The sequence below is a fragment of the Chrysochloris asiatica genome, unplaced genomic scaffold, assembly GCF_000296735.1.
Source record: "Chrysochloris asiatica unplaced genomic scaffold, ChrAsi1.0 scaffold00094, whole genome shotgun sequence".
Classification (NCBI taxonomy): Eukaryota; Metazoa; Chordata; class Mammalia; order Afrosoricida; family Chrysochloridae; genus Chrysochloris; species Chrysochloris asiatica.
In genome coordinates, this window is record NW_006408612.1 from 3,717,995 (window position 1) to 3,743,459 (window position 25,465).

At 39.6% G+C, this 25,465-nt stretch overlaps 1 protein-coding gene across 2 annotated transcripts in view; it reads left to right on the forward strand.

Moving 5' to 3' along the window:
- The window catches only part of LOC102842505 (mitogen-activated protein kinase kinase kinase MLT-like), a 244,632-nt gene that overhangs the window by 149,369 nt on the left and 69,798 nt on the right, over positions 1-25,465 (forward strand). The window contains exons 9-12 of one of the 2 annotated variants that reach the window (XM_006866648.1): positions 101-175; positions 7,597-7,703; positions 16,763-16,898; positions 20,361-20,785. In XM_006866648.1, coding sequence (XP_006866710.1) covers positions 101-175; positions 7,597-7,703; positions 16,763-16,898; positions 20,361-20,735 — 693 coding nt within the window. In that variant the 3' untranslated portion in view covers positions 20,736-20,785. Of the gene's footprint in view, positions 1-100; positions 176-7,596; positions 7,704-16,762; positions 16,899-20,360; positions 20,786-25,465 lie in introns of those variants that run through there. The other variant, XM_006866647.1, reaches the window with a different exon arrangement.

The window sequence follows — 25,465 nt, forward strand, 5'->3', positions numbered from 1 at the left end:
AAATTAACTCGCTTACAGTCTTCGAATTAATATTTGCTTGCCTTAATGACGAAATCCTTGTGTTTTTTGTTTTGTTTTATTTTCTCTCACTCCCTTTCAGAGATTAACCATTCCAAGCAGTTGCCCCAGAAGTTTTGCTGAATTGTTACATCAGTGTTGGGAAGCTGATCCCAAGGTATATATATATATTTTTTTTTTGCTTGTTTGTTTAGGATTCTGAAATTTTCTTTGTTTTGAGTTTTGGTTTTTAAAGCATAGGTTGCTAATGTCCATTATAAAGCACAGTTGTACCATTACTGTTTCTGGGAGCCCCTGGCTGACAGTTAAAAGGCTTTCTGCTGACATCTACCTGTGTGGGTCTCTAGAAACTCAATGTTGGCCTTTTCTTATAGTCCTCTTTGGCATTCTTGGCTCACTAAGAGATAAATTTGTCCATTTTAAAAAATCTTTAATAATAACTATTGCATCTGTATGTTCCATAAAACAATTAACACACAGTGCTTGTTAGTTGCCAAGTGTTTTCTGTTCATTAACTCATTTATTCCTCAGCATATTCCTATGAAGTAGGTATTGTTATCATCCCCATTTTGCAGATGAAGAAAACAAGGCACACAGAGGTTAAGTAATGAGCTGCACAGCTAGTATGTGATGGGGTGGACATGAGCCAGGCAGTCAGGCACCAGTCCCTGCTCTTCACCACTACATGACCCTGCCTTTCTAAGCAAAGACAAGGCACAAGTAGCCCTTCTAGAGACTCCCAATATGTACTCCTGCTCTGTTTCAGTGTTGTTTTTAAACTATCAGAAGAGAGTTGGAGAAACTCCAAAGCTTAGGCTTTCGTGTAGTTATCACATTTGAGCACAAATGGACTATTACGTCTCATTGCAAAGAGCATTTTAAAATGCTCACATACATACAGTAATATTTACAGATGAAATGATAGGGTGGTCTTGGATTTGTTTCAAAATCAAGTAGCAGGAAATTGCTGAGGGTATAGATTAAACCAGATCAGCCATGATCATTTTGTGAAGCTGAGTGATATATGCATGGACAGACACTATATGGTCCTCTCATACTTTGGTGTGTGTTTGAAACGTCCCATACTAAAAAATCAAAACACAAAAAGACTCAGATTCAGCATTTGGTTAAGAGAGCAATTACACTCAAGAAAGGAACTAAAGTTTTGTTTATAGTGGAAATCTGTCTAATTTTTCATGGAAATAGGTGCAATACAGGGAATAAAAGTAACCTTTTAAATAAATAGAGACCTTAAAAGGATGATTTAACTATGGAATTTCTTCCTTAATTTAAACCCACTTCCAATCTGACCTGCTCAAGAAGCATAAAAGGTAATAACATATAGCCTGTTTTTCTCTAACATGTTTCTTTAGTGAGAATGACTCATAAAATATATATATATATGTGTGTGTAGGATTTATGTTAGTATAACGTAGATTTCATGTTGATGCACGCAGAGTTTTTTACCATTACACAGCACCAACCACAACTCAATGCAAACAAAGTATGATAATGCAGCCACATTACAGCAAGTAGCACAGTTCTGTGAAGCCCAGTGGCTCCACATGCTCTTTATTGACTGCACACTGACAATGCTTTGGCTTGAAACCATTTGTTGCTCTTCTCCCTGATTCTGTGTATTCTGCCTTTGCCCCGATAACTGAGACCTTGGCTCTGCTTTCTGTTCATCACAGTGTCTTCACCCTTTTTAAATTCAGTAGAACCTAGGTACTACCCGGTATTATTGTTTATAAAGAATTTTAACTGTTCTTTTACTGTGTGTATATATATATATATTTTTTTTTTTAATTTAGAATTATTATGGTTTAATAGTACTTGATGACAAAAGTTGCATAGGTTTAAAATGGTCTTCCCTACTCCTATTCAGACCCTAATATTTTTAATGTATGATTTTGCAGAATGTAGGAATTTGGGGGCATGAAAAGAAATGCCTGTACTTGCAATGAATCCAGTAGAAACTATAAGTGACTATTTATAAGCTTACTTTTATAATACTTCTTTCTTATGGTTAATGTGGTATGTATGGAACTACCCTTCCCCCCAGTCTTTCTACCAGTTGTGGCACATACCAGTAATTTTGTTAACATTTTTGTATCTGCCACTTAAAGCTTCACCTAAAATTAATTGCATTATATTTATATATAATTTAATTACATTTCTATAACTAGACCTGTATAATTGTAATTAATTTTCAATATGCAAAGTAGATTTAGAAGGTTTTTTTCATTTGAAACTCTGTGCTGCATTAATTGAAATTCATAGAACATGCATCTAAGTTACATTAATTAAGTCATTGCGTAAGCAACTCCCACAGCCAGGATATTAGACCCACTGTGAATACAAGGAAGTCCGGGTCTTATAGCTTTAATGTGCAATACGCTGACTGATCTGGTTTACCTACTGACCCATTGTGTTCGAGTTGATTACAGTTGCTTTAGGACCCCAAAATACTTATGTTCTAGCCACACACATAAAGTATAAAAAAACTTGTTTTCAGGGTTGGGTTTTCATTCCTAAATCCATGATACTTTAATGAAACCACTACATGGCCTTTGCAAGCTTTGATTAAGAGCCCTGGTGGCACAGTGGTTAAGCTCTTGGCAGTTCAAAAGGTTGACTGTACGAACCCTCCAGCTGCTCTATGGGAGGAAGATGTGTCCATCTGCTTCTGTGAAGACTACAGCTTTGGAAACCCTTTGAGCCTCTAGGGTTTCAATGAGTCAGAATCTGCTCTAGGACAATGGGTGTGGGTTTTGGTGGGTTTAGTAAATTTAATTATAAAAAGGGGCTTCAAAATGTTTGTGGAAAACTGCCATTATCTTTTAATTCCATGTTCCCACAGTTTTTGAAGTCCCCTTGTACATTTGACCACTCTTCCAGCTCTCGCTTTCTCATGCTGAGGTCTGGACACCTTACACACACCTTTAGACCTTGAACACTCTCTCTTCCTGTTTGTTTTCTTTTCCCTCCTGAGCATGTCACTATCAAGCCTTCCTTGGCCATCTTGCTTACCCCCACCCATACTTAATGCACCCTCTTCTCACTTATCAACTGTTTCATTATCCAACATTTTACATTTGCAATAGTAGAATATGTACTGTCTGACCATGTTTTGCCTTAATGTGTACATTTGGTAGTATCAGACACTGAAGGATGAGGCAAGAGTACTGCTGGTTGTGAAGATTAAGGTTATGGGTCAAATTGGCTGGGTCATGATTCTCCAGGGTTTGGCATTATGCAATGATGTAGTCATCTTCCATTTGGGGACCTACAAAGACTACAAATGATATACTCATAATCCAATTTCACATAGTACCGATTTTCACATAACAACCTGGTCTTTGGAACCTAACCATGTTGGTAGGTTTCTGTCATTGTTAAGTGCCAGTGAATCAGTTCTGACCCATGGCGACCCTGTATAGAGTTTCCGAAGTGCTGCTGGTGACTGTGAACCGCCGACCTTGCGTTTCAAACTGACCTTGCAGTCCACCGCTTTAACCTGCAGGCCGCAGCCCACAGCAGGACTCCATGTTGATAAGAGAGAAGCGGGTATATTCCTTTCCCTAAGCTATCATAGCTCTAATTGGCTGAGCTACTGCCTTACCTTGAACTGTTCAATATTTTTAAAGTATCTTTCCTTCCTAAACAGATTTCAAGCTCTATGAGGACATCAAGTTAGCTTTTGTATGTGTTTCCCCATAGTGTCTGTTGACTGATGTATTACACCAAGGAAAACTTCCTGAGATGCACTTCTTAGTTCTCTAGACATATATAACAGTTTGTCAAGAGCTGGTGCCAGGCTTCCCCTATATGTAGAGAAATAGTAGGATACACTATTTTATTTCTCTTTTTTGAAGTTGTTGCTATGTGCCGTGGAGTCAGTTCCGACTCATAGCGACCCTGTACATGGTTTCTGAGGCTGTAAATCTTTACGGGAGCAGAAAGCCACTTCTTTCTCCTGTGGAACAGTTGCCAGACTCTAGATAATTAATAGATGAAAATATTCAGCCCATCAGTAGAGAAATGTTCTTTTGCAATGAAGGTGCAGAACATTATACAGGAGTATGCTGGTGATAGATAACTGTGAGATCATTGCAGTGATTTGCAAGAGATGGTCAAGATATTTTATTAAAATAAGGAAAGAAGGGTGGCTATTGATCCATGTGCTAAAAATGATGCTTCTAAATATGAAAAAGATAATCGTCAAAGCCATGTGTTCAATAGAAAAGAATACCTTATTCCCATGTAATAAAAGAGTTTGAATCAGTGTGCTGTTTTAAAATTTCAGAGCATATGATTTCAGAGCATGACTCCTGGGTCAAATGCACCAGCTTCTGGATGAATTGTTCTCAACATCTAGCAAGGGAACTGAGATGTGCCTCTCAGGAAATTGATCTTTATATGGTTACATAGCTCGCTTCTTACGTGAGCCTGAGCAGTGCAGATATTCCTGAGATTAGTTCCCTCCTCTATCAAGTGAAGATAACAAAGAGATCTGGTGTGACACTATTGGGTAAACACAGCTGTTGCTAATCTCAAGGTCGGTAGTTCAAGTCCACTAGTCGCTCCTTGGAAATTCTTATACAGGGTGGCTGTGAGTTGGAACTGGTTCCTTGGCACCTAACAACAATATAGCATTGCTATAAGGAACTGAAACCTCTTCAGAGGAACTTACATGAGATCCTAAACCAAATGTTTTATTCTGTAACCAGAATGGGCTTACTAAATGGTGGTTGTGTGCCATGGAGTCAGTTCTGACTCACAGCCACCCTGTATAGGGTTTCCGAGACTGTAAATCTTTACGGGAGCAGAAAGCCTCATCTTTCTCCCATGGAATGGCTGGTAGTTTTGAAATGCTGACCTTGAGGTTAGCAGCCCAACTCGTAACCACTACGCTACCGAAGCTCCTTGCCTTTTTTTTTGAGTCGGGTCCGACCCATAGCGACCCTGTACAGGGTTTCCGAGGATGTAAATCTTTACGGGAGTAGAAAGCCTCATCTTTCTCCCGCGGAGCGGCTGGTAGTTTCGAACCGCTGACCTTAAGATTCGCAGCCCGATTCGTAACCACTACGCTACCAGAGCTCCTTACCGAAGCTCCTTACTCATACTAAATATTCCCTCAGAGTTCTGCATTGTTGTTTCTTTTCAAATTTCCCCTTTGATAATTGCCGTCTAGCTATAGAACATGTCCTAGCTATAGAATTTAGATTGTTCTAGGGATGCTTGTGATCCCAGTTTTTAAATTTTGCCTTATTTCAAGTGATGAAATACAGGGAAAATATTATTCTTGAAAAATTCATTTGATAGAATTAGTTCCTTTGCAAGCAATTAAAGAGATTTTTCCTTTTGCAACCCAACCTGATTAGAACGGGAACAAAGTCAGAAGTCAAACTATTTTTTCCAGGGTTTTTGTTTTGTTTTCCTTTGTATTATTATTTGAGTGAAAGTTTATAGAAAATTGGTTTTCCACTCAACAGTTCATACGTATTTTGTATACTGAACATCGATTACAATCCTCTCTTCCAACTTCCTTCCCAAGTTCCCCATTTCTGTGTGTTCTTCTTCCCTGTCCCTTCCTGCCTTCTGAGCTTTGTTCTTGGTTAAATGCAGCCCATTTGATCTCATATGGTCAACTGTTCTCAGGCGTGCATACCTCCCTGGTGTTATTGCTCACCCTATTTGCTGTTGTTGTTGTTAAGTGGACCCGTCAAGTCAGTTCCAACTCAGTGACCCTGTAAGGGTTTCTTTATGGGAGCAGAAAGCCTCAACTTTCTCCTGTGGAACAGCTGGTGGGCACAGATCACAGATCTTATGGTTCGTAGTCCAGTGCCTATCATATGGAGCATCTGCAGTTCTGTTGTTCACCCTGTAGGCCTGTTGATAACATGTTTAGCTGAAAGTTGTGCCATGGTGGCAAATCTAGGCCTCAAGAGAAACTAAGGGTCATTGTCTCTAGGGCTCCCCCAGTCAGTCCCCTTAAAAATTCATTTGCTTCACCTTTTAAGTAAGCCTGTTTTGTTTTGTTTTATGATTTTGAGTTTTGTTCTACATTTTTCTCCCACTCTCACCAGGACCCTCTATTGTGTCCCCTTTCAGAGAGGTCAGCAAGGGTAGCCGGGCACCATCTAGTTCTTCTGGTCTCATGGTCACAGTAGCTGAAGTTCCCTTGGTCTATTAGTCCTATGGACTAGCAGTTTCCATGGGTCCTTGATTTTCTTCATACTTCTTTGCTTCAATTGGAGAGAGAATATTTTTCAAGTTTTGCAAGACATTTTTCTCTTTGCTATTAGAAGACATAATGCACATCTATGACATTTCGCAATTTATGCCCTCTTCTTAAAACATGCACACACACCCTTAAATAAGCAGAATAATGTCAGAACTCAGAATAAATACCCTAGCTTTATATCCCTGAGAAATAGAAAAATTACCTTTCTTAATAATGTAGGAAGCACTCAGTGCCTAAGAGCCAGCAAGCCACCTCAACATTGTTCTTTCTTGTTTTTGTGCTCCCAAATTAAAATGCATGTTTAATTGCTGCAACTGTAATTTGTTCAGAAATGGTATAATTATGAGGCGTGATCTACAGAGAGTATGCATCATCCTTTTATTATCTTTCCCCATTTTTGTTTTAACCTTTTGTCTTAACCTTGGCTAGAATCTCAAGAGATAGAGTAGTTACTGCTAGCTAAAGAAATACACTTAACCACTGCCTTTTCAGTTTCTAGTGTGAGCAATACCTTACAGTTTCTCAGCACTGAAGTTAGTTATAATGTGGAATAAACATTGAAACCAGTGGTGTTATGATGCTTTTGAAATTGGGGGATTTCTTTTTTTCTGAGTGACTGGTTTGGGAAATGCTACTTATTCTGATTGGTACTCACAGTACCCTTCCATCCAATAGTTTATTATAAAAATTTTCAAACAAGCAGAAAATTTGACAGTGAACATTGGCATACCCAACACCCAAACTCTGCCATTAACTTTTCTCTCAACTTGCTTTCTTACATAGATGCATTTTTATTACAGGAGTTGTGTTTTCATTTTTCATTGTCTCTAAGGAGCTCTGGTAGCGTAGTGGCTACGAATCGGGCTGCGAACCGCAAGGGCAGCAGGTCCAAACTACCAGCTGCTCCACGGGAGAAAGATGAGGCTTTCTACTCCCGTAAAGATTTACACCCTTGGAAACCCTGTACAGGGTCACTATGGGTCGGAACCGACTCGACGGCACTTAACAACAACAACAACAATGATACCCAAAGAGAATTGGTACTTTCTTTGCCTAGAGAAAATAATCTTCATGGTCTCAACTTTGGGCCATGAAATAGAAAAAACATCTCAGTCTACTGTTACAAATTGATTTAAAAGTAAAAATACAACTACCTAAGCCTGAGTTACCTAATATATTGTTGTAAAATAACGAAGTCAGAATATTGTATCATGTTTTATTTTGTTACAGTGATTTGAACTCATTACTATGCTTGTCGATATTTGTTTTTTCTCTTAAAGATCCACCTTCTAGTCCCAACAAGTGATTTCTTATTTTCTCTTCCTCAGAAACGGCTATCTTTCAAACAAATCATTTCAATTTTGGAGTCCATGTCTAACGACACTAACCTTCCTGGACAGTGTAACTCATTCTTGCACAATAAGGCAGAATGGAGGTAGGTCGCCCTGATCGGATGTCATAACCTTTGGATCTGAAGGACCAAGAGTAGTTTCTATAAGGTAGCTTGGTGACAGTCCTGAGTTCTAAGGATAGCTTAGAAATTGCATTCTTTATTTATTTTGGAGATCAAATAAGTCTTGTAAGCAAAACAAGAAGGTTCCTCTCAGAGTGTTGCCTTATTATATGTCTAAGTGTCTGGAGAGAACATTGAAATCCTGTCTTCTGAGACAAAAGATGGCTCCCAGACATTTTTCTGTATACAACTCTATGGTAGGACGTTTTGGCCTCTGTTCAGTGGGTCATAAATCTACTGTTTGCCTTGAAGTTTTCAGAGCACTGTATCTCCTGATGGAAGAGGTTTGTTGTTAAGTACCATCAAGTCGATTCCAACCCATTGCGACCCTGTATGTAAGGAGAGTAAAAACAGAAAATGTTTAGTGTTACAAATCCTATTAAGCTGTCTTAAGTGTAAAACAAACTTCTTAATGAAGGAATTGTTATGTGAGTGGAAAAAGCAAGCCCAGGGTGGAGCGGTTGAGCCAGGTCACATGATGCACAAATATAAATAGAGTGCTTGAAAGCTGACATGACTCCTCCCCTGACTCAGCAGAGATTTTAAGTAACTTCTTCACTCCTGACACCCGGGCAGTAACATGACACCTTGCGCCATCTGCTGATTGTAAATGAGTACTACATGCACTTTGAAAATTAAGAGTTGTTTACTTCTATTAATAGACATTTTTTGAAGTTTCTGTTTGATGTTTTACAATAACCTTATTGATTTTATTCTTTTGAAATCCCTACTTTGGGCCAGTGATTTGCATTTTTCTTTGGCAATTCAAAAGTAAGACTGTGAACTTGAATGTTGCAATGAGGAAATTTCTAGTGGGGGTGGGTGGTGCTGTGAAAGTATGGAAACAAAGCAGGTTTAAAGTAATGTTTGTTTCCTCCAGGAGGCGATCAGAGTAGGTAAAATGAAGTCATTCCCTTCGAAAAATCATTATGACCAAAATGCTTAGCAAGACTCCCAAGACCCTTTGTACTCCCACCTTACCAAGCCTAATCTCAGGGCTGTAACTTTCTTTTTAATTTCTGGCTTGCTTTCAGTCCTTCAATAGGTACATCATTTTTTCCACATTCAGGGTATCTGCAAATTCAGTTCGGGGTGTTAGAAACCCATCCTGTCTCAGCTACACCCCACCTGAGATCTTGTTGTCATTCAGAAAACAGCTGAAATGACATGTCTTCAAAGGAAATGTACCCTAACCTAGGCCAGATCTGATTCCATGCTATGGGCTCTGAGAGCATCTCCTCAGAGCCTTTACCACTATTGGAATTAATAACTTGTTCTGCCGTGGATTATTTAACTCTGTCTCACTGGGCAGACAGCCTCTTTTGTTCATCTCTGTACTCAGCTTCTACAAATGTGCCTCGAACACAGCAGTTGCTCAATACATATTTGGGCATGTACCATGATTGTACTTTTATCCAAAGACATTATGATATTGTGCAAGAGAATACACACTTATAAGGTAATTCATTTGCGATGATAAGTGGACTTCTTACATGCATTTGTTCAGCTACTCACTGAACCTCTGCTGGTGGGTGGGTGTTGGGCTGTAGTGATGAGCAGAAGAGTCCCCCCACACACAGAGTTTTCCAGAAAGAGTGTCTGATATAAACTACTAAAGATGAATTACAAGTGATTAGTACTATTTTGGTAACTATGATGACAGAGGAGTACTGGATGTCTTAGCTCATCTAACCAAGGAACTTGATCCACTTTGAGAATATTCTACGAGAATTCTCGGAAGAAGTGCTATTTGATCTGTCTCCCAAAGGATTAGTAAGATTTTAATGCCCTTAGACACCTGGTGTAGCACTGTAGGATCAGCACTGGACTGCGCACCAGAAGGTGATGGTTCACAACTGCACCTCAAAAATCCTATACCGGGTCTTTGTGAGTAGAACTGACTCGATGGCACTTAACAACAACCACAACATTGATGCTCTTGAGATAAGTAGTCATATGACGTACATCAACAAAATCAGAAAAAGATGGGAATGTTTGCTCTATAGAAATTTAGAGCTCCTCTATGGTCAAGCGGAATACTCATTATAAATACATTTCCAAGACAAATAGTGAACATAGTGTTGCAGCTCCCCAGCCTCACCCCTCCCCCATGTGACAATTCAACAATTCTCAATCATTTTGGTCTTAGAGTTCCAGTCCCATCTTGAATTCACTGAGGACCCCAAAGAATACTTATTTAAATGGGTTAGACCTCTCTCACTTGTTTACCGTATTAGAAATGAAAACTAAGAAAATGTTTATAAATTTATTATTAATTCATTCACTTTTAAAAACCATACTGAATCCTGCTTCTGTGTTCAGCAGTATCCCAGGTGACAGAATCTGATGTACATGCATGATGCAAGCAGAAGAGGCACATCATGGCTTAGTGTAAAGCAGAAAACAAATGCCATCGCCCACACCTCATGGGCCCCCAGACCACACTTTGATAAACAAAGGATCATTGTCTTTAACATTTATTGCTATGTAAACTTTCACTGAAAACACAGTGAAATCTTTCTTTAAATGACATTGTCATTTTAAAAATCCTATTAAAGGTGCATGAAAAGGCCTTTCACACACAGAAAAAAAATCAGATGGCCAATGTAAGAAATTAGAAAGAAAGAGATGAGGAGAGAAACATGGCTTCAACAGCAGGCAGGTTTATTGAGAGTAAACCTGGGGGCACTCGTCTAGAGAGACCAAGAACCCGCCTGTTGTTTACAGACTGGAGTGTTTAAGGCAGGCGGTGTGGTCCTGGGTACAGTTCTGGCGTGTTTCCAATGGGTGGGGTTATGGCCATTTTCCTGAAATCTGAAACTACCAGGGGTAGGGTCTCTTGGTTTAATAAAGACTTAAGTGATCCGCAGACCAGGAAGCTCTGGTAGTATAATGGTTACGAATTGGATTGCAAACTTCAAGGTCAGCAGTTCGAAACTACCAGCTGTTCCACAGGAGAAAGATGAGGTTTTCTGCTCCCGTAAAGATTTACAGCCTCGGAAACCCTGTACAGGGTCGTTATGAGTCGGAACTGACTCCACCGCACATCACCACACCCGGAAGCTGAAGCAGGACTTTATTCAGCACCACTTGGGGGCAGCTGCAATGCCATTTTGTTCATCAGGCAGGCTCCTTCGGCCAGTTAACATGAGAAAGTATTCAGCCTCACTTACCAAAAAGGAACGGACTATTTAGATAAATACATGGGAACATTTATCAGGTTGGCAAAAGTTTACATTATGAGAGCATCCAGGGTTACACATTTTCTCACCCAGTGCTGGTGAAAACATTGGTGAAGGACAGTTGGACAATATAGATCAGATGTCCTAAACATGTTCATGTTTCTGTGTCCCAGAAATTCTACCACTAACTAGCATTTTATTCCTGAGAAAATACCTGGGAAGGCTGTGCAAGAAGGTGTGAACACTCGTTCACCATAGCAGTGATTAGAATTGTACAACTGGAAATGGCATTGTTGTTGTTGTTGTTGTTAGGTGCCATCGAGTTGGCACCGACTCACAGCAGAACGAAACACTACCCGATCCTGGGCCAACCTCACCACTGTTGCCACACTTGAGTCCATCGATGCTGCCACTTGGCCAGTCTTTCTCATTGGGACTCTTCCTCTTTTTCTCTGTCCCTGCATCTTACCAAACTTGATATCCTTTTCCAGCGACTGTTCCCTCCTGACAATATGTCCCAAGTATGAGAGACGAAGTGGCATATAGTGTACTAAAAGAGGAATAGTTTAATAAAAAGTGTGAAATTATTACATAAGGAATAGTTGTTGTTGTTAAGTGCTGTCAAGTCAGTTCCAACCCCTAGCAACCCTATATAGGGTTTCTAAGGAGCAGCTGGTGAGCTTGAACCACCGACCTCATAGTTCAAACCAACTTTTCAGTCCAGCAGTTAACCCACAATGCCACACCATGATAGTAGAGAGCTATTAATAATGACATTCATCTGTATTTGTCGAAAGAATTGCTAATGATGATAAGTGATTTAAAAATACAAGCTACAATCCAGTATGCTTAGAACAATTCTATTTTCTTCAAAGAAATATATGTATTTATATATGCATATGTGTAGCTAGAAGGAGCTCTGGTAGCGTAGTGGTTACTAGTCAGACTGCCAACCTCAAGGTCAGCAGTTCGAAACCACCAGCTGTTCCATGGGAGAAAGATGAGGCTTTGTGCTCCTGTAAAGATTTATAGCCTTGGAAACCTTGTGCAGGGTCACTATGAGTCAGAACCGACTCCACAGTACTTAACAACACAAAATGTGTAGCTAGAGTTCTAGTGTGGCATTTGACTAAGCACTAAATCTCAAAGTCTGTTTGAACTGCCAGGGGTCAGTGGTTCAAACACACAAGCTGCTCCTTGGAAACCCTATACAGGGTCACTACGAGTCAGATCCAACTTGACCTCACTTAACAATAACAACATATATGTGTAACTAGAGAAAAGCATTAAACGTTTCTACTGTTAATTCTATTGGGTGATTAAATTATGGGAAATATTTTATATTTTAGGAATCCAGGTGTGACACCGTAGGATAAGCACTGGACTAGTAACGGCAAGGCTGGCAGTTCATACCCACCAGCCACTCCTCAGAAACCTTTACAGGGTCAATATGAGTTGGAATCAACTCAACACTACTTAACAATTTTATATTTGTTTATCCTTATTTTCTACTTCAAACCTGGATAAGTTGAATAATCAATTTAATTTTTTAATGTTTCAAGAAGAAACAAAAATAAAAGCAAATGCTTCAAGAAGAAATGATGGGATTAAAATATATCAGAACAACAAAAACGACTGCCATCAAATTGATTCTGACTCCCAGCGGCCCTAAACAGGGTTTCCAAGACTGTGAATGTCTGTGGAAGCAGGCAGACTCTCGTCTTTCTCCCTTGGAATGGCTCCTTAAATAGGTAACAGAGAATGGAAAAAACAGATGAACTGAATTGACGTATTTAGTAAAAGATAGTTATCTTAGCGGCCATTGTCATTTGACTGGATCATGGTAGGATTTGATTAAGACTCTTAATATCCCAAGTTCTAAAAAGCCGAGTTTTCTCTATTATCTGGATATTTCAAATACGTTATCTATGTCTAGCCAAGTTTCAAGGACACTGCATTCAGATATCTCTGTTCCTTCCCCAACTTTTATCTGGTGTCTGAAACCATGTGACTAAGGTCCTAAGTGTACCGTAATCAATTGAGAGTCATGATGAAGTCTGATTCTGGTATCTCTGGCAAATGGTTGTTTTCTGGTAGAGTTTCTTTCCCAAGGTATAACATTTTCTAGACATCTAGTTTTAGAAATGTAATTAACGATTATACTGAAAAGTCTTTTAAAAACTGAGTAGAGTTTCCTAGGAGTGACTGGTGGGTTTGAAACACTGCCCTTGCAGGTAGCAGCCCAGTGCTTAAACCTTGAGTTTACTAAAAAGCCCACATCAACTAGATTCTTTCCTTTGACCTCTTAAACAATAGGAAAGAAACAAGGTGTCAGACAATATTGTATCATGCAGATCTTGAGCGTGTTCCTCTGATGGATGTATTAGCAATAATGGCCATGAGCATTAACAACAGAAAATGGACCACCAATTGTTTGCATCTGTCTTTCTTCCTTGCTTTCCGTCTTCATTAACCCATGTGGTTGTCTGCAGACCCATGAAAGTGTGCATGAGTGAGCTGTGTGGTGCTGTCATGGAAAGTTCAGGTCTGTGTCTCTTGGCAAAACACTTTGTTGGTTGTGTTCTTCCTTAGTGATCAAAGTATCCTCACCATGACATATGCCTTCCTAAAAACAAAAGCAGAGATCAAAAGCACTTTAATCTTTGCAGTTTGGATGTGAGCATAAATCAGATGCACGAGTCACGTGACTGAGTATGTTACATGAAATTTAATATATATATTAAATATTTATTTATCATGTGTTTATATAATGTAGCTGTATTTATAAATTGACCTTTTATTTCAAATCAAGTTTCTGTCTAATGGAAAAAGAGAATTATCATCTATTGCATACTTGTGGCAAATGGAAAATTAATACTAGTTGTTGAAGTGGTTCTTGGCTGGATTTAGCTCAAGGGAAAAGCATTGTTTTCATCAACCAAAATACTTAAAAATCTATATTTCCATAACAAGAAGATATATGCATGCATCCACAAATGCACGTGATGCAAAACAATGCATCAATAAAAACAAAGGCAACAGCAAGGAGAGCAGCTGTCTCCATGCTGTTCACTGGGGTTTCCTTACAGCTCCAGTGGCCCACAGCTTCCAACACCAGTCAGACTCGGGAGCGGTGACAGGAGGGAGCGAGGAAGCTAGGGCTGAGGAGACAGATTGAGGAAGAATATTTACTCGGCCCGTGTTTGTTTTGCTCTGTGCCACAGCTTTCAGCGTACTTCACTGTTGATTATTTTCCAGAAGGGCTCAAAATCACAGTGGGCTCCCAGAGCTGGAACTTGAGATGAATCCTTGGCTTAAATTACAAGTGAAATAGAATCCATTGGCCATTTACCCTAATCAAAAAGAACATCAGTGAGATTAGTCCTACTGGCTTGGCAGAAGCCCCGCACAGACAGCAGCCCAGGCCGCTGCCCTCTCCCCATGGAGGTGCCCAGTCCTGTTGTGCCATATGGCTGCTGACCATCTTTTACCAAAGATGGCTCATGCTTGTTTGTTTGTTTTTTAGCCAAAGTTTAACCTAAGGTTTTTTTTATACCCACCCCCCTCCACTCTTCTATTTGTTAAAACAAACCAGGCAGATTTGTGACTGGACATGATATTTTGTCAGAAATACCAAAGTACATTTTGGATTTTATGATATAGCCATATTTCTGGAAGTTTTCTTTCAGGACTGTAGTAGGAGTTGACTTAAATGGTCTTATTGTCAAATGGCCCCAATCAAAGGACCGGAGAATGGTGTTTGAGGGTGGCCCTAGGGGCTGCTTTATGTATTTCATTGCTACCTCACTTGCTTTGAGGTGCTTTTCCGACAACCAGGGGAGTATGTTGTCAGGTTCAAATCCAGACTCACCTCAATAGCTGCTCCCCAAATCAGATTTTGCATTTTTTTTTTTGTTTTCATTCCTCCCGTTCTCATTGGCAAAGGCCTTGGACTAATCTATTTACCTATTCTGACTCTCCCTACAAATAAAAAACGCAGTCTTTGGTTCTGTACCCTCAGTAACTTAGATCTGGAAGCTTCTACCTTCCAGACTCAAAGCTTTCATGAGGATTGTGCCATTGGCAACACTGGTGTGTTTCCATGGGTCTGGAGTAGCTAAACCACAATCATCACCCATTTCCACTCTCTTTCTTTTTCAGCATCGTTTTCTCTGTGTGTCTTCTCCAGTCTTCCTCTCTCCTCCCTTCCCACCCTCCTGTGCTCGCTAGCTCGCTCACTCTTTTTCTCTCTCTTATTACGGTTGCTCTACTCACTGGCTTTCCAAAATCTCAAGGGAAAGAACTTCCAGTTCTCAAAGCATAAATTTAGACTTAACCACTGTGACAGCCCTGAAGGAGTAAAAGCGCATGTGCTGGGCCATCTTGCTAGTTTCAGTTTAAAGAAGGAACAAGTTTCTATATGTAAGCATATTGTCCCATGTGAGATTGGTTAACCTGTAGAGACTAAGGAAGAAATTTTTTAAAAAAGAGTATTAGAGTTCTGGTGTGGCATTTGGAGAATGCATTCGCGCTGGACTGCGAAATGCAAGGTCAGCAGTTCAAACCCACCAGCTGCTCCTCAGAAACCCTATATGGAGTTGCTATGATTTGGAACCTACTCGACAGCACTTAATAACAGAGTTCAAAAGAGCCTTAGGGGTCAGAAGGTCCTTGGTTTCCTATACTACTAGCCTGTTTGTAAAAATCACCTGGGTATTTTAATAAAATAATGGAAATTCCTAGGTCCCATCCAGCGCTGGTGGCTCTGTAAGACTGCTGCTAATCACAAAGTCAGTGGGTCAAACTTACCAGCCACTCTCTAGGAGAGAGATGAGACTATCTGCTCCTGTAAAGATTGAGTCTTAGAAACCCCGTGGAGTTCTGCTCTGTCCTATGTTGTTGTCATTAAGTGCCGTTGAGTTGGTCCCGTCGAATAGCAACCCTATGTAGAGTTTCCAAGAAGCGACTGGTGAGTTTGAACTGCCGACCTTATGATCCAGTACTTATTCTACAGCACCCACCAGGACACCGATAGAGCTACTTTAGTGGAAACCAATTCAGTGACAGTGAATTGGGTTTGATAGTATCCAGTTTTACTGAAATCATGAACTCTTGTCTCAGGGTGTAAGAATCTTTTTTTGACATACTCCCCAGGTAATTCTTAGTAACAAGCAAGTTGGAGAACCCTGATGTAATACTAACCATCACCTCTTACCATTTAAGGAAACAGAATCAGCTTAATCAATTGATTGCTCAGATTACTCAGCCCGTAAATAGACTGAAGTCTCCTCTCAGCCACTTACTAACAGTGTGATATTGATTATCTAACCTGAGTATCATTTTCCCTGTTTATAATAGATTAGTACTTTTCTTAGGCCCATTCTGAGAATAAAATGAGATTACGTATCACAGTGCTTTGTAAAGTGTAAAGAGCTAGCTAAATGTTAACTGTTTATTAATTAGCCAAACCAGGATACCAACACCATAGCTTTTGTCAGTGGTTACGAATTGGGCTACTAACCTCAAAGTCAGCAGTTCAAAACTACCCGCTGTTCTGCGGGAAAAAGATGAGGCTCTCTCCTCCGGTAAAGATTTACAGTGTCAGAAACCCTAAACCGGATCGCTATGAGTTGGAACCGACTCCACAGCACACCACCACCACTGGCCTTTCAGTGCTTTGGTGAAGTATGTTGAATGTGTATTTTAATTTAGAAACTACCTGTTGATTTCTAAGGACAAAAAAGATTTCTTCTGCTCTGGTAGAGTTCTCTGAGACTTAAACCACTTCTCCCTGTGCAGGTGTGAAATCGAGGCTACTCTTGAGAGGCTAAAGAAACTGGAGCGTGATCTCAGTTGTAAAGAGCAGGAGCTAAAAGAACGAGAAAGACGCTTAAGGATGTGGGAGCAAAAACTGACAGAACAATCCAGCGTCCCGGTGAGTATTAGGTGCAAGTCACGTCTCCCTGCTCTCCATCTCCCCCAGCGCACTTAGAAGACCTGGCTGAGCATGGCAGCATTGCATGTCTTCTTTCTCCTCTCCTCCCTGCTTTTCCCTTTGCCCTCTCCCCCTTCCACAGGGTTATATTTAAGCCTAACTCATTTCGACATTCTTCCTTGATTTGACTTGATTGGACATTTTGAGGGAGTTAAGTAAAAGTGTAAATTCATCATTGTTTTTCCCAGCTTTGCTTAACGGTCAGTATTTGTCCACTTTTAAATCACAAATGATGGTAAGATTGACACTACACTTGTTACATACATACTGTTTAATTCGGTTTTGATAGTTGCTAAAGTGATTATACACCCAAAAAATACTTGAATGCCCTTCACGATACGATCTTCCAAAAATCTTCCCTGTCTTTTAAGTCTTAGTCTCCATTAAATGGCCAAAGGTCATTTGTAATGTATTTTTCCATGTATAAAGAATAAAATCTTTTTTTGCCCCTTTTTTTCAACTTGTATGCAGAACCAGTATGATAGCCAAACAAACAAAATATCGATGAAGCTTAACGTTCACTATCTGGTGTAACTTTTCAAAAATGACTTTGGTTGTCGAGGCAATCCCAAAATAGAATTGGATTATACCATTGTGGGAGGTTAGGAAGAGACCACACTTAATAAGCTAAGCAGACTTAATTAGGCCCTCCAGAAAGAAGTTCAGGGAGGTCTCCTGGAGTGGTTGAATTGGTGTAAAGACCACCAAGCTGACTCAGAAAGCAGGAGCTATAGGAGTGGTGCCCACCCCTAAGCTGACTAGGGAAAGGAGCAAGAACATGGCCTTGTGCTGATACCAGGTCTTCTGGAGACTGGGAGGTTTCGTTGTTTCATTTTCTTTACATGTATTGAACTTTTAAGCTATAAAACACTGCATGGCTTGATTTCTCTGTAAAGGTAGTATGATTAAAAAGAAAACTTTTAACTACCTATTAGGGTTTGCTTTAGGACCTTTCTTTAGTTTACTGGCATCAGTTTCACGAAGAAATTATGGGCTGTCTTGCACACATTCATGTTGTAGTAGCGTAGTTATGTAATAAATAATAAAACACCATGGGTGCTCAGTAGGTGGTATGCTTGCGTTTCAACTCCAGAAAACTTTCTGTAAAGGAAATGTTCTGAGGGCTTCCATTAACAATGGACACCATGAAGCACAACCTCAATGAGGTTTTCTTCCTTTTTTTTTTTTTTTTTTGTCCTGAGGAGGGCTAGTTTTTCTTTCTTTACAGTACTTGCTTTGAATGTCCCTCTTGCTTAGAGCTGATATTTCTGAAGGAAAGTAAGTTTATGCTCAGGTATTTTATAAGTAGCTGTTTTCTTTTGTCCTTATATCAGTTTCTTGCTGGCTTTAAATGAAGTTTCTGAGAGAAAGATAAAATAAACCTTTTAAAAAAGGAAATGACTAGACATTTAGGTTTTTTGTGTGCAATCTCATCTTCATTACATAAAAGTTTAATAATCATGTTACTTCATGAAAAAAAAAAAAGCTGTACTATTCAATTGACCAGGGAGAGGTGTGAACAATTGCTAGGAAATGGTTCATTAGAGAGATTTAATTTCAATGACACTAATTTTCTTTGAAACTAAGGCATTAAAGATATTTGGAGAGATGATTTCTCCATGCATAAATAGTAGAGTAATAGTTGTAGCTTCACGTAAACTTTTAATTTGCACTGTTATAAAGAACAAATGTGTTTTTTTTTTGAGACACATTTGTTGAGATCTTTAGAGTCTAACATAGTGTGTGGAAAGACTTATAAAATAAATGAGCAACAAAGAGTTTCCAGGAGTCTAACAATTGAAGATAACTTTGAGAAGCTGGGGAGTTTGACTTCAAGGGAAATCATATCCTGTTTCCAGTGTTAAAAGATCTGAAGCAATTGTTTTTTCTTCCATGTAACTGGTACTTTTTAACTGGATTACATGAAGTTTCCTTGTTGAAATAACAACTCTGGAAGTCTTTTGTAAAGAATGAGCTATTTATGGAAAAAAAAAAAAACAACAAAAACCCTCAACTCCCAACATCGATTTAAAAGTTAGAAAATTGAAAAGAAAAAAAAAATTAGAAAATTGGGCCTAAGTAGTATCTTCACACTCAAAATATAAAGGTTATACCTGAATTATATAATTTATACGTTGCTAATCATAAATTTAAGGAGCTCTGGTAGCGTAGTGGTTACGAATCGGGCTGCAAACCTTAAGGTCAGCGGTTCGAAACTACCAGCCGCTCCGCGGGAGAAAGATGAGGCTTTCTACTCCCGTAAAGATTTACACCCTCGGAAACCCTGTACAGGGTCGCTATGGGTCGGACCCGACTCGATGGCACTTAACAACAACAACAACAACAATCATAAATTTATCCGTAATTTAAAAGAACACCGAAACCATAATCCTTAATTTGCTTATTTCTCAGTAGAAAAGCAGTAATGTGAGGGGGCTTCGAAAAGTTCATGGAAGAATTCCATTTTGAAGCCCCCTTGTATTTTTTAGATCCTAACAGTTTTACCTCAGAAGTGAATATAACAACCTTTTATGGGAGTAGGTCAGCCATTAAAAGTAATTACCTAAGGTTTAAAAAAAAAAAAATTGTAATCATTTTGAGGACAATTATTAGCGGGGGAAAAAAATCTCTTAAAAGAAGGAAAAGTTTAAGTAGAGAATGGAGTGAAAGGTAAGACATTAAATTAATATTCATTTCCTTTCCCCCCAATTTCTATGTATGTCCCTACTTGCTTATGATTTAAGTGGTAGAATTTGTTCACAAGTAAATTATTTCATAAGTAGAGTAAACAGTGTTATAGCTAATCTGGCTAAAGTAAGTAATAATTGGAAGCAAGTGAAATGAAGGCTAATTCTTAGTTAATAGTCAGAATACTAATCTAGCTAAAAAGGAAGTTAGTGACCTAGAACTAGAACTGTACTGGCTTATGAGCTTTTTTTTACTTCCTCTGAGCTTTTCGTCTTTGGTTCATGGTTTCTTTCTTTCTTTATTTTTTAATATGAGACTTGTTCTCTATTAAATATCTTTTTTAAATTCAGCGAATAAATAAAGATATCTGTGTGAAAGTGATATTGGGAAAAATTAAGAGACGTCCCATCATCTTTTGTTTTAAGCAAAATTAGGGTGCAAAACTTGCAACTTACTTTCCATTTGGAATTTGGCTTGCTCTGGTGCTTCGTAAACCTTTGGTTGCCATTCATTCTATTGCTCACAAATTTCAGCAAGTAGACTGGAGCTGAATCTGCTATTAAATGAATACTCACATGGTTCCCCTACCTTCATGGGTTCCACTAATCATTTACTTTTCTTTGTAGTGCCAACTAATTTTGTGGTGTCTATTTCCTATATTGAAATTGGTCCTAATTTCTCTTTTTACTTCTGTCCTTTCTTCCCTTTTAATAGCTTCTCTTGCCTCTTGCTGCAAGAATGTCTGAGGAGTCTTACTTTGAATCTAAAACAGAGGAGTCAAACAGTGCAGAGATGTCATGTCAGATCACAGCGACAAGTAACGGGGAGGGACATGGCATGAACCAAGGTCTGCAGGCCATGATGCTGATGGGCTTTGGGGATATCTTCTCCATGAACAAAGCAGGAGCTGTGCTGCATTCTGGAATGCAGATAAACATGCAAGCCAAGCAGAATTCTTCCAAAACCACATCTAAGAGAAAGGGGAAGAAAGTCAACATGGCCCTGGGGTTCAATGACCTTGACTTGTCAGAAGGTGACGATGATGGTGGTGAGGAGGAGGATAATGACACGGATGATAATAGTGAATGAAAGCAGAAAGCCAAAGTAATCAAATTAGAAATGTTCATGGGGGGAAAACAACAAAAGAAACGTGTTTTCTTGATCTGTACGAAAACCAGTAAGGAGGTAGAGAAGCAAACACTGCATTTTTAGGCTAATCACGTTTATATGACAGTACTTTCTTTATTAGTTTTACCTCTGATTTATTTTTGCTTAAAGAAAAATGGGGAGAAATTTAAGCTAAAAGATGTATTTAATGAATCAGTCAAACATGGTGCCTGATTATTAGAAATTTATGATTCTATAATACTCCTATATAGCATAGTATTTTTAAATTAAGAAAAATTTGTGCCTTTTTAAAATGAGTACTTTATAACTTGATAGTTAACTTTGCTTCCTTTATCCATTTCCTTAAGAAAACTTAACTTATATTCTGAGCAAGCACTTTTAACCCTTAATTCTTCTTTGACAGTTTCCCTGTAACATAGTTTTGTTTTGTTTTTTTTTACAGCAGTACACTTAACGTCAGGGATAAATGATAGTGACTACAAAATCTAATGCTGTAGGGTCAACACTGGACTGCTAACTGCAAGGCTGATGGTTCAAACCCACCAGCCACTCCTTGGAAACCCTATACAGGGTCGCTGTGAGTCAGAACCGACTCCATGGCACATAACAACAACAACAGTGAGTTGGCGCAGACTCAACAGCACTTCACAACAACAACAAAATCTGGCAACAGCAACATCAAAAATTGAGGTGAAAGAAGGTTATAGCAAAGTGTTCCTTTACCTGATGCTGAGGATTTTCAATACTAAATAGCACAGCTCCTTAAAGTAAAACCTGAGAAGTGAGATCAACCAAACATTTGAAGCAGAAACACTCTGCTTTAGTACCAGCAGCAGTTGTTGCAGCTGTTAAGACTAGCACTTTCCCTGGAAGCTTGGAGCATCACACTGTCATCAGAGGCTTAATTTATACTTTATACAATGAGAAAGGCATGGGCCTGCTCTGCATTTTAGTGGAGGGGGTATGTGTGCTTGGTTTTTCAAGAGGCATGTATAATCCTGGGCCTTAAATAAACCAAAATAAACCAAAAAACAAAGCCCAGTACCTTAGAGTCTATCCCAACTCATGTGACCCTCTAGGACAGAATAGAACTGCACCACAGAGTTTCCAAGGCTGTAAATCTTTATGGAAGCCGACTGCCACCTCTTTCTCCCGGAGAACAGCTAGTGGGGTCAAACCTCCAACCTTTTGATTAGCAGTCGAGCACATAATCACTTGCACCACTACGGCTCCTTAAAAATACATAATTTCCTACTTTAAAGAGGAAGTTAAATAATATAAAAGAAACGGTTACTTGTCCTTACTTAGGCAAGCGGCAGGTTGAAGGTTCCTTCCTATATGGAATCTAGCTGTCCAGACTGGCTGTTTCTGGAAGCCCTAACTCAATGATGTTAGAGAAGTAGACAGAGATGCTGCTCAACAGCCTAGCAAACCAGAGATCTCCTCAGAACGTTACCACATACTGTCAAAGTGTGTTAAAATGATAAAACGCAATTTAAAGAAAATTACAGAACATGGGTAACGAGGTAAAGGCCATAGAATAGATAGAGACAGGGTTTCTTTTTCCAGTCTAACTAAGAAAGTATCATTTATTTGACTATTAACCAACATACTTTTGATGGTTCTTTCAATAGAAGTGTTAAGATATTATCGAGTACCCTTTCTAAGTATATTCAGCCATAAAAAGCATTTAGAATTTGAAGCGTGACATGCTTCAAAACTCCTTGGAGAGCTGGAAAATAGCAACAAATGATCAGTATCCTATGCCAGCTTTATTTGGAGAAAAATAAGTAATAAGGCTGTTTTGGGTATGACATGCGGAACATTTAGCAGAGAGAGATCAGCTCATGATAACACAATCCTGGCTCTGTTTGCTATGCAGACATGTGGCAGCAAACTGTTTAACCTTTGAGCGTCTGCTCACCTTTAGTGTGGGAATGGTAATAGTTCCTAGTCCATAGGGTTATTGTGAGGATTAAAGAATGTAAAAAACACTAACCTGTCCATTTTAAGTCATACTTGTTTATTAGGAAGAGGAGAAATTCAAAGAAGTTAGCCTCCAGAAAAGATCAAGGGAACAGATTTAAAGCATGAGCTTTATAGATTTACTTTCTTAATCTTTTATGAGTTTGAGCCTTGTCTGAGGTGTGTGCAAGTGGTGCCACCTTGGTGTACAGACTAAATAAACACAGAAAGACAAGGTAAACCTTTCCCCTAGAAAATGGGTTTTTGTATTTCTACAAAGGGGCACCCCCCGTACCCATTCAGCTATAACATCTGTGTCTGCACACGCATCGATGCAGATGTATGCACGTCACAATAGCATACCGGCATAAACAGGCACACACATAACTAGCCGGCCTGCCTGTGCAGATGTGAATGCTCACTGATTCTGGGCCATGCAAGCATGGAATGGGTCAGAAGGGATACTCTTGACTTCTGGGATGCTGTGGTAGAGCAACCTGATCATTTAAAAGCCTCTTGCACATCTGCTGAGCAAAGATAAAGTCATCCACTCAACAGATACTCATTGAGCCCCTTCCGTGTGTGCCAGGCACTGTTGTAGGCACTGAGAAAACAACCGACAAAAATTCTGGGGCTTACAGACTAGTGATGTTATTGTTGTTGTTAAGTGCTGACCCATAGTGACCCTGTATAGGGTTTCCAAGGAGCAGCTGGTGAGCTTGAACCACTGACCTTGCAGTTCAAATGGCTTTGCAGTCTGGCGCATTAACCAACAGCGCCACACCAGGACTCACAGACTAGTGATAGAGAGCGACAATAAATAAAATGACGTAGTGTAGTGACATTTGATATGGGCACGCTGGACGATCAAGCAGGGAAGGGAGGATGAGGCATATGGGAGAAGTTTGAAGCATGGTCAGGAAAGGCTTCACTGGGAAGGTAGCATTTGTGCAAATCTGAAGAGGCTAAGGGGGTCACTGTGAGCTCCTTTTGAGATCTGTGCACTTTGTGTAAGAATGTAAGCTCTGTCTCACACTGAGAAAAAATTGGCAACAGATACTAGAAGACAGGAACTGCCATTTTCCTTAGCTTATATCTAAGTCGATTTGGCTATTTATAAAATTGTGATGCGTTAATAAAATCAACCAAATAGAACCAAAAAAGAAAAGTAATAGGATTCTAGCCCCAGTTCTAGGTTTCCCATTCATTAGGTAATATTTCTTCCTAATCCCTTAACTGCTGTCACTTTCCTCACCAACATTCCAGAGATGCTTAGTGTTCTCCCACAATATAGGAGAAGTCAGGATTAAAGACCTTAGTGAGCAGCTTGAAATTACTGACCATCTAAGCATTTGGTCATTATTGATCATTGCCATGTGGTATTTATTGACTGTTTCATTTCTGCTTCAAATCTCACCTTCTAGAGGTTTTAGAGGTTTTATAATATTAAGGCTTCCCTGAAATTTGAATAATATAATCACATTTTTAGGGTAGTCTCACTCTGTGGAAAGAATTCAGCAGACATTGTGGTTTGCGATCAAGTCAGTTCTGTCTCGTAGTGACCCTGTAGGACAGAGTGGACTGCCTCGAGCTGTGTTCTTTCAGAAGCTCCTTGACAGGTCTTTTCTCCCATGGCACATTGTGTATTCCAATTGCCAACCTTGCAGTTAGCAGTTGAGTGTTTAACCATTGTGCCACTAGGGCTCCTCTGGAAGACATATGTTGTTGTTGTTCTCAAGTACCATTGAGTCGGTTCTGATCTACACGGGGTTTCCCAGGAGCGGCTGCTGAGTTTGAACTGCCGACCTTCCAGTTAGCAGTGCAGTGGTGTACTTACTTACAGCGCCACATCAGGAGTCCCTAGCAGACATTAGATTCCAATAAAAGGACGAATTTTTTAAAAAAGAAATTATGTACCAGCTATATGTCAATTCTAATGATGATGTTAATTGTGCCACTCTTAATTTACTCTTCAGATGAGTTTTTGAAAGGGCGCACTATTGGTATTGGACTTATTGCCAATCACTTGACTTTTAAGAGAAGAGTTAAGGAAACTGAGAAGTTTAAAGATTTAAAATGAGAATTGTTGTTAAGTGCTGTCGAATCAGTTCTGACCCATAACAACCCTATATAGAGTTTCCAAGGAATGGTAAGCTTGAAGTACCGACCTTGTGGTTCAAACCGACTTTGCAGTCCAGTGCAGCCCACACCATAACGGATAGCCTAAATTGTGCTCCTAGTTCTCAGAATGCACAGCGGACAGTGTAGCCGCCCTTTTATGTCCTTTCTCGAAGTTGATGGGCTGGAATTTGACAGCCCTATCCTAGTGTAGGTACCCAATAGGGCTTAGGAGTGCTGAGGTGAGAGCCTACTTTCAGTTGTCACAGAGACTAGAGGCATGCCGTGTCCAGCGCCAGCAAAGCTAGCATTGAGCTCAGCAGGGACAGTCCACAGCACACAGAGTTCACCCACAGAGCCACGGTAGCACTGTCTCCTCCCCAGGGAGAAACATGGGGAACCTGACAGTTTTATAGTTCTACGTCCCTGCCCACCCCCACATTATATAGGTGGTTCCTTTTAAGAATGCTAGGAGACATTTTATGAAGCAGGTAAATGCACCTTTGGTCACTGTTTTATACCAATCGATCCCACAGTAAATTTTTTTAAAAAAAGGCACGTTGTTAAGGTAAATATAATGCTGCAAAATAGCCAGGTTCATTTTAAAG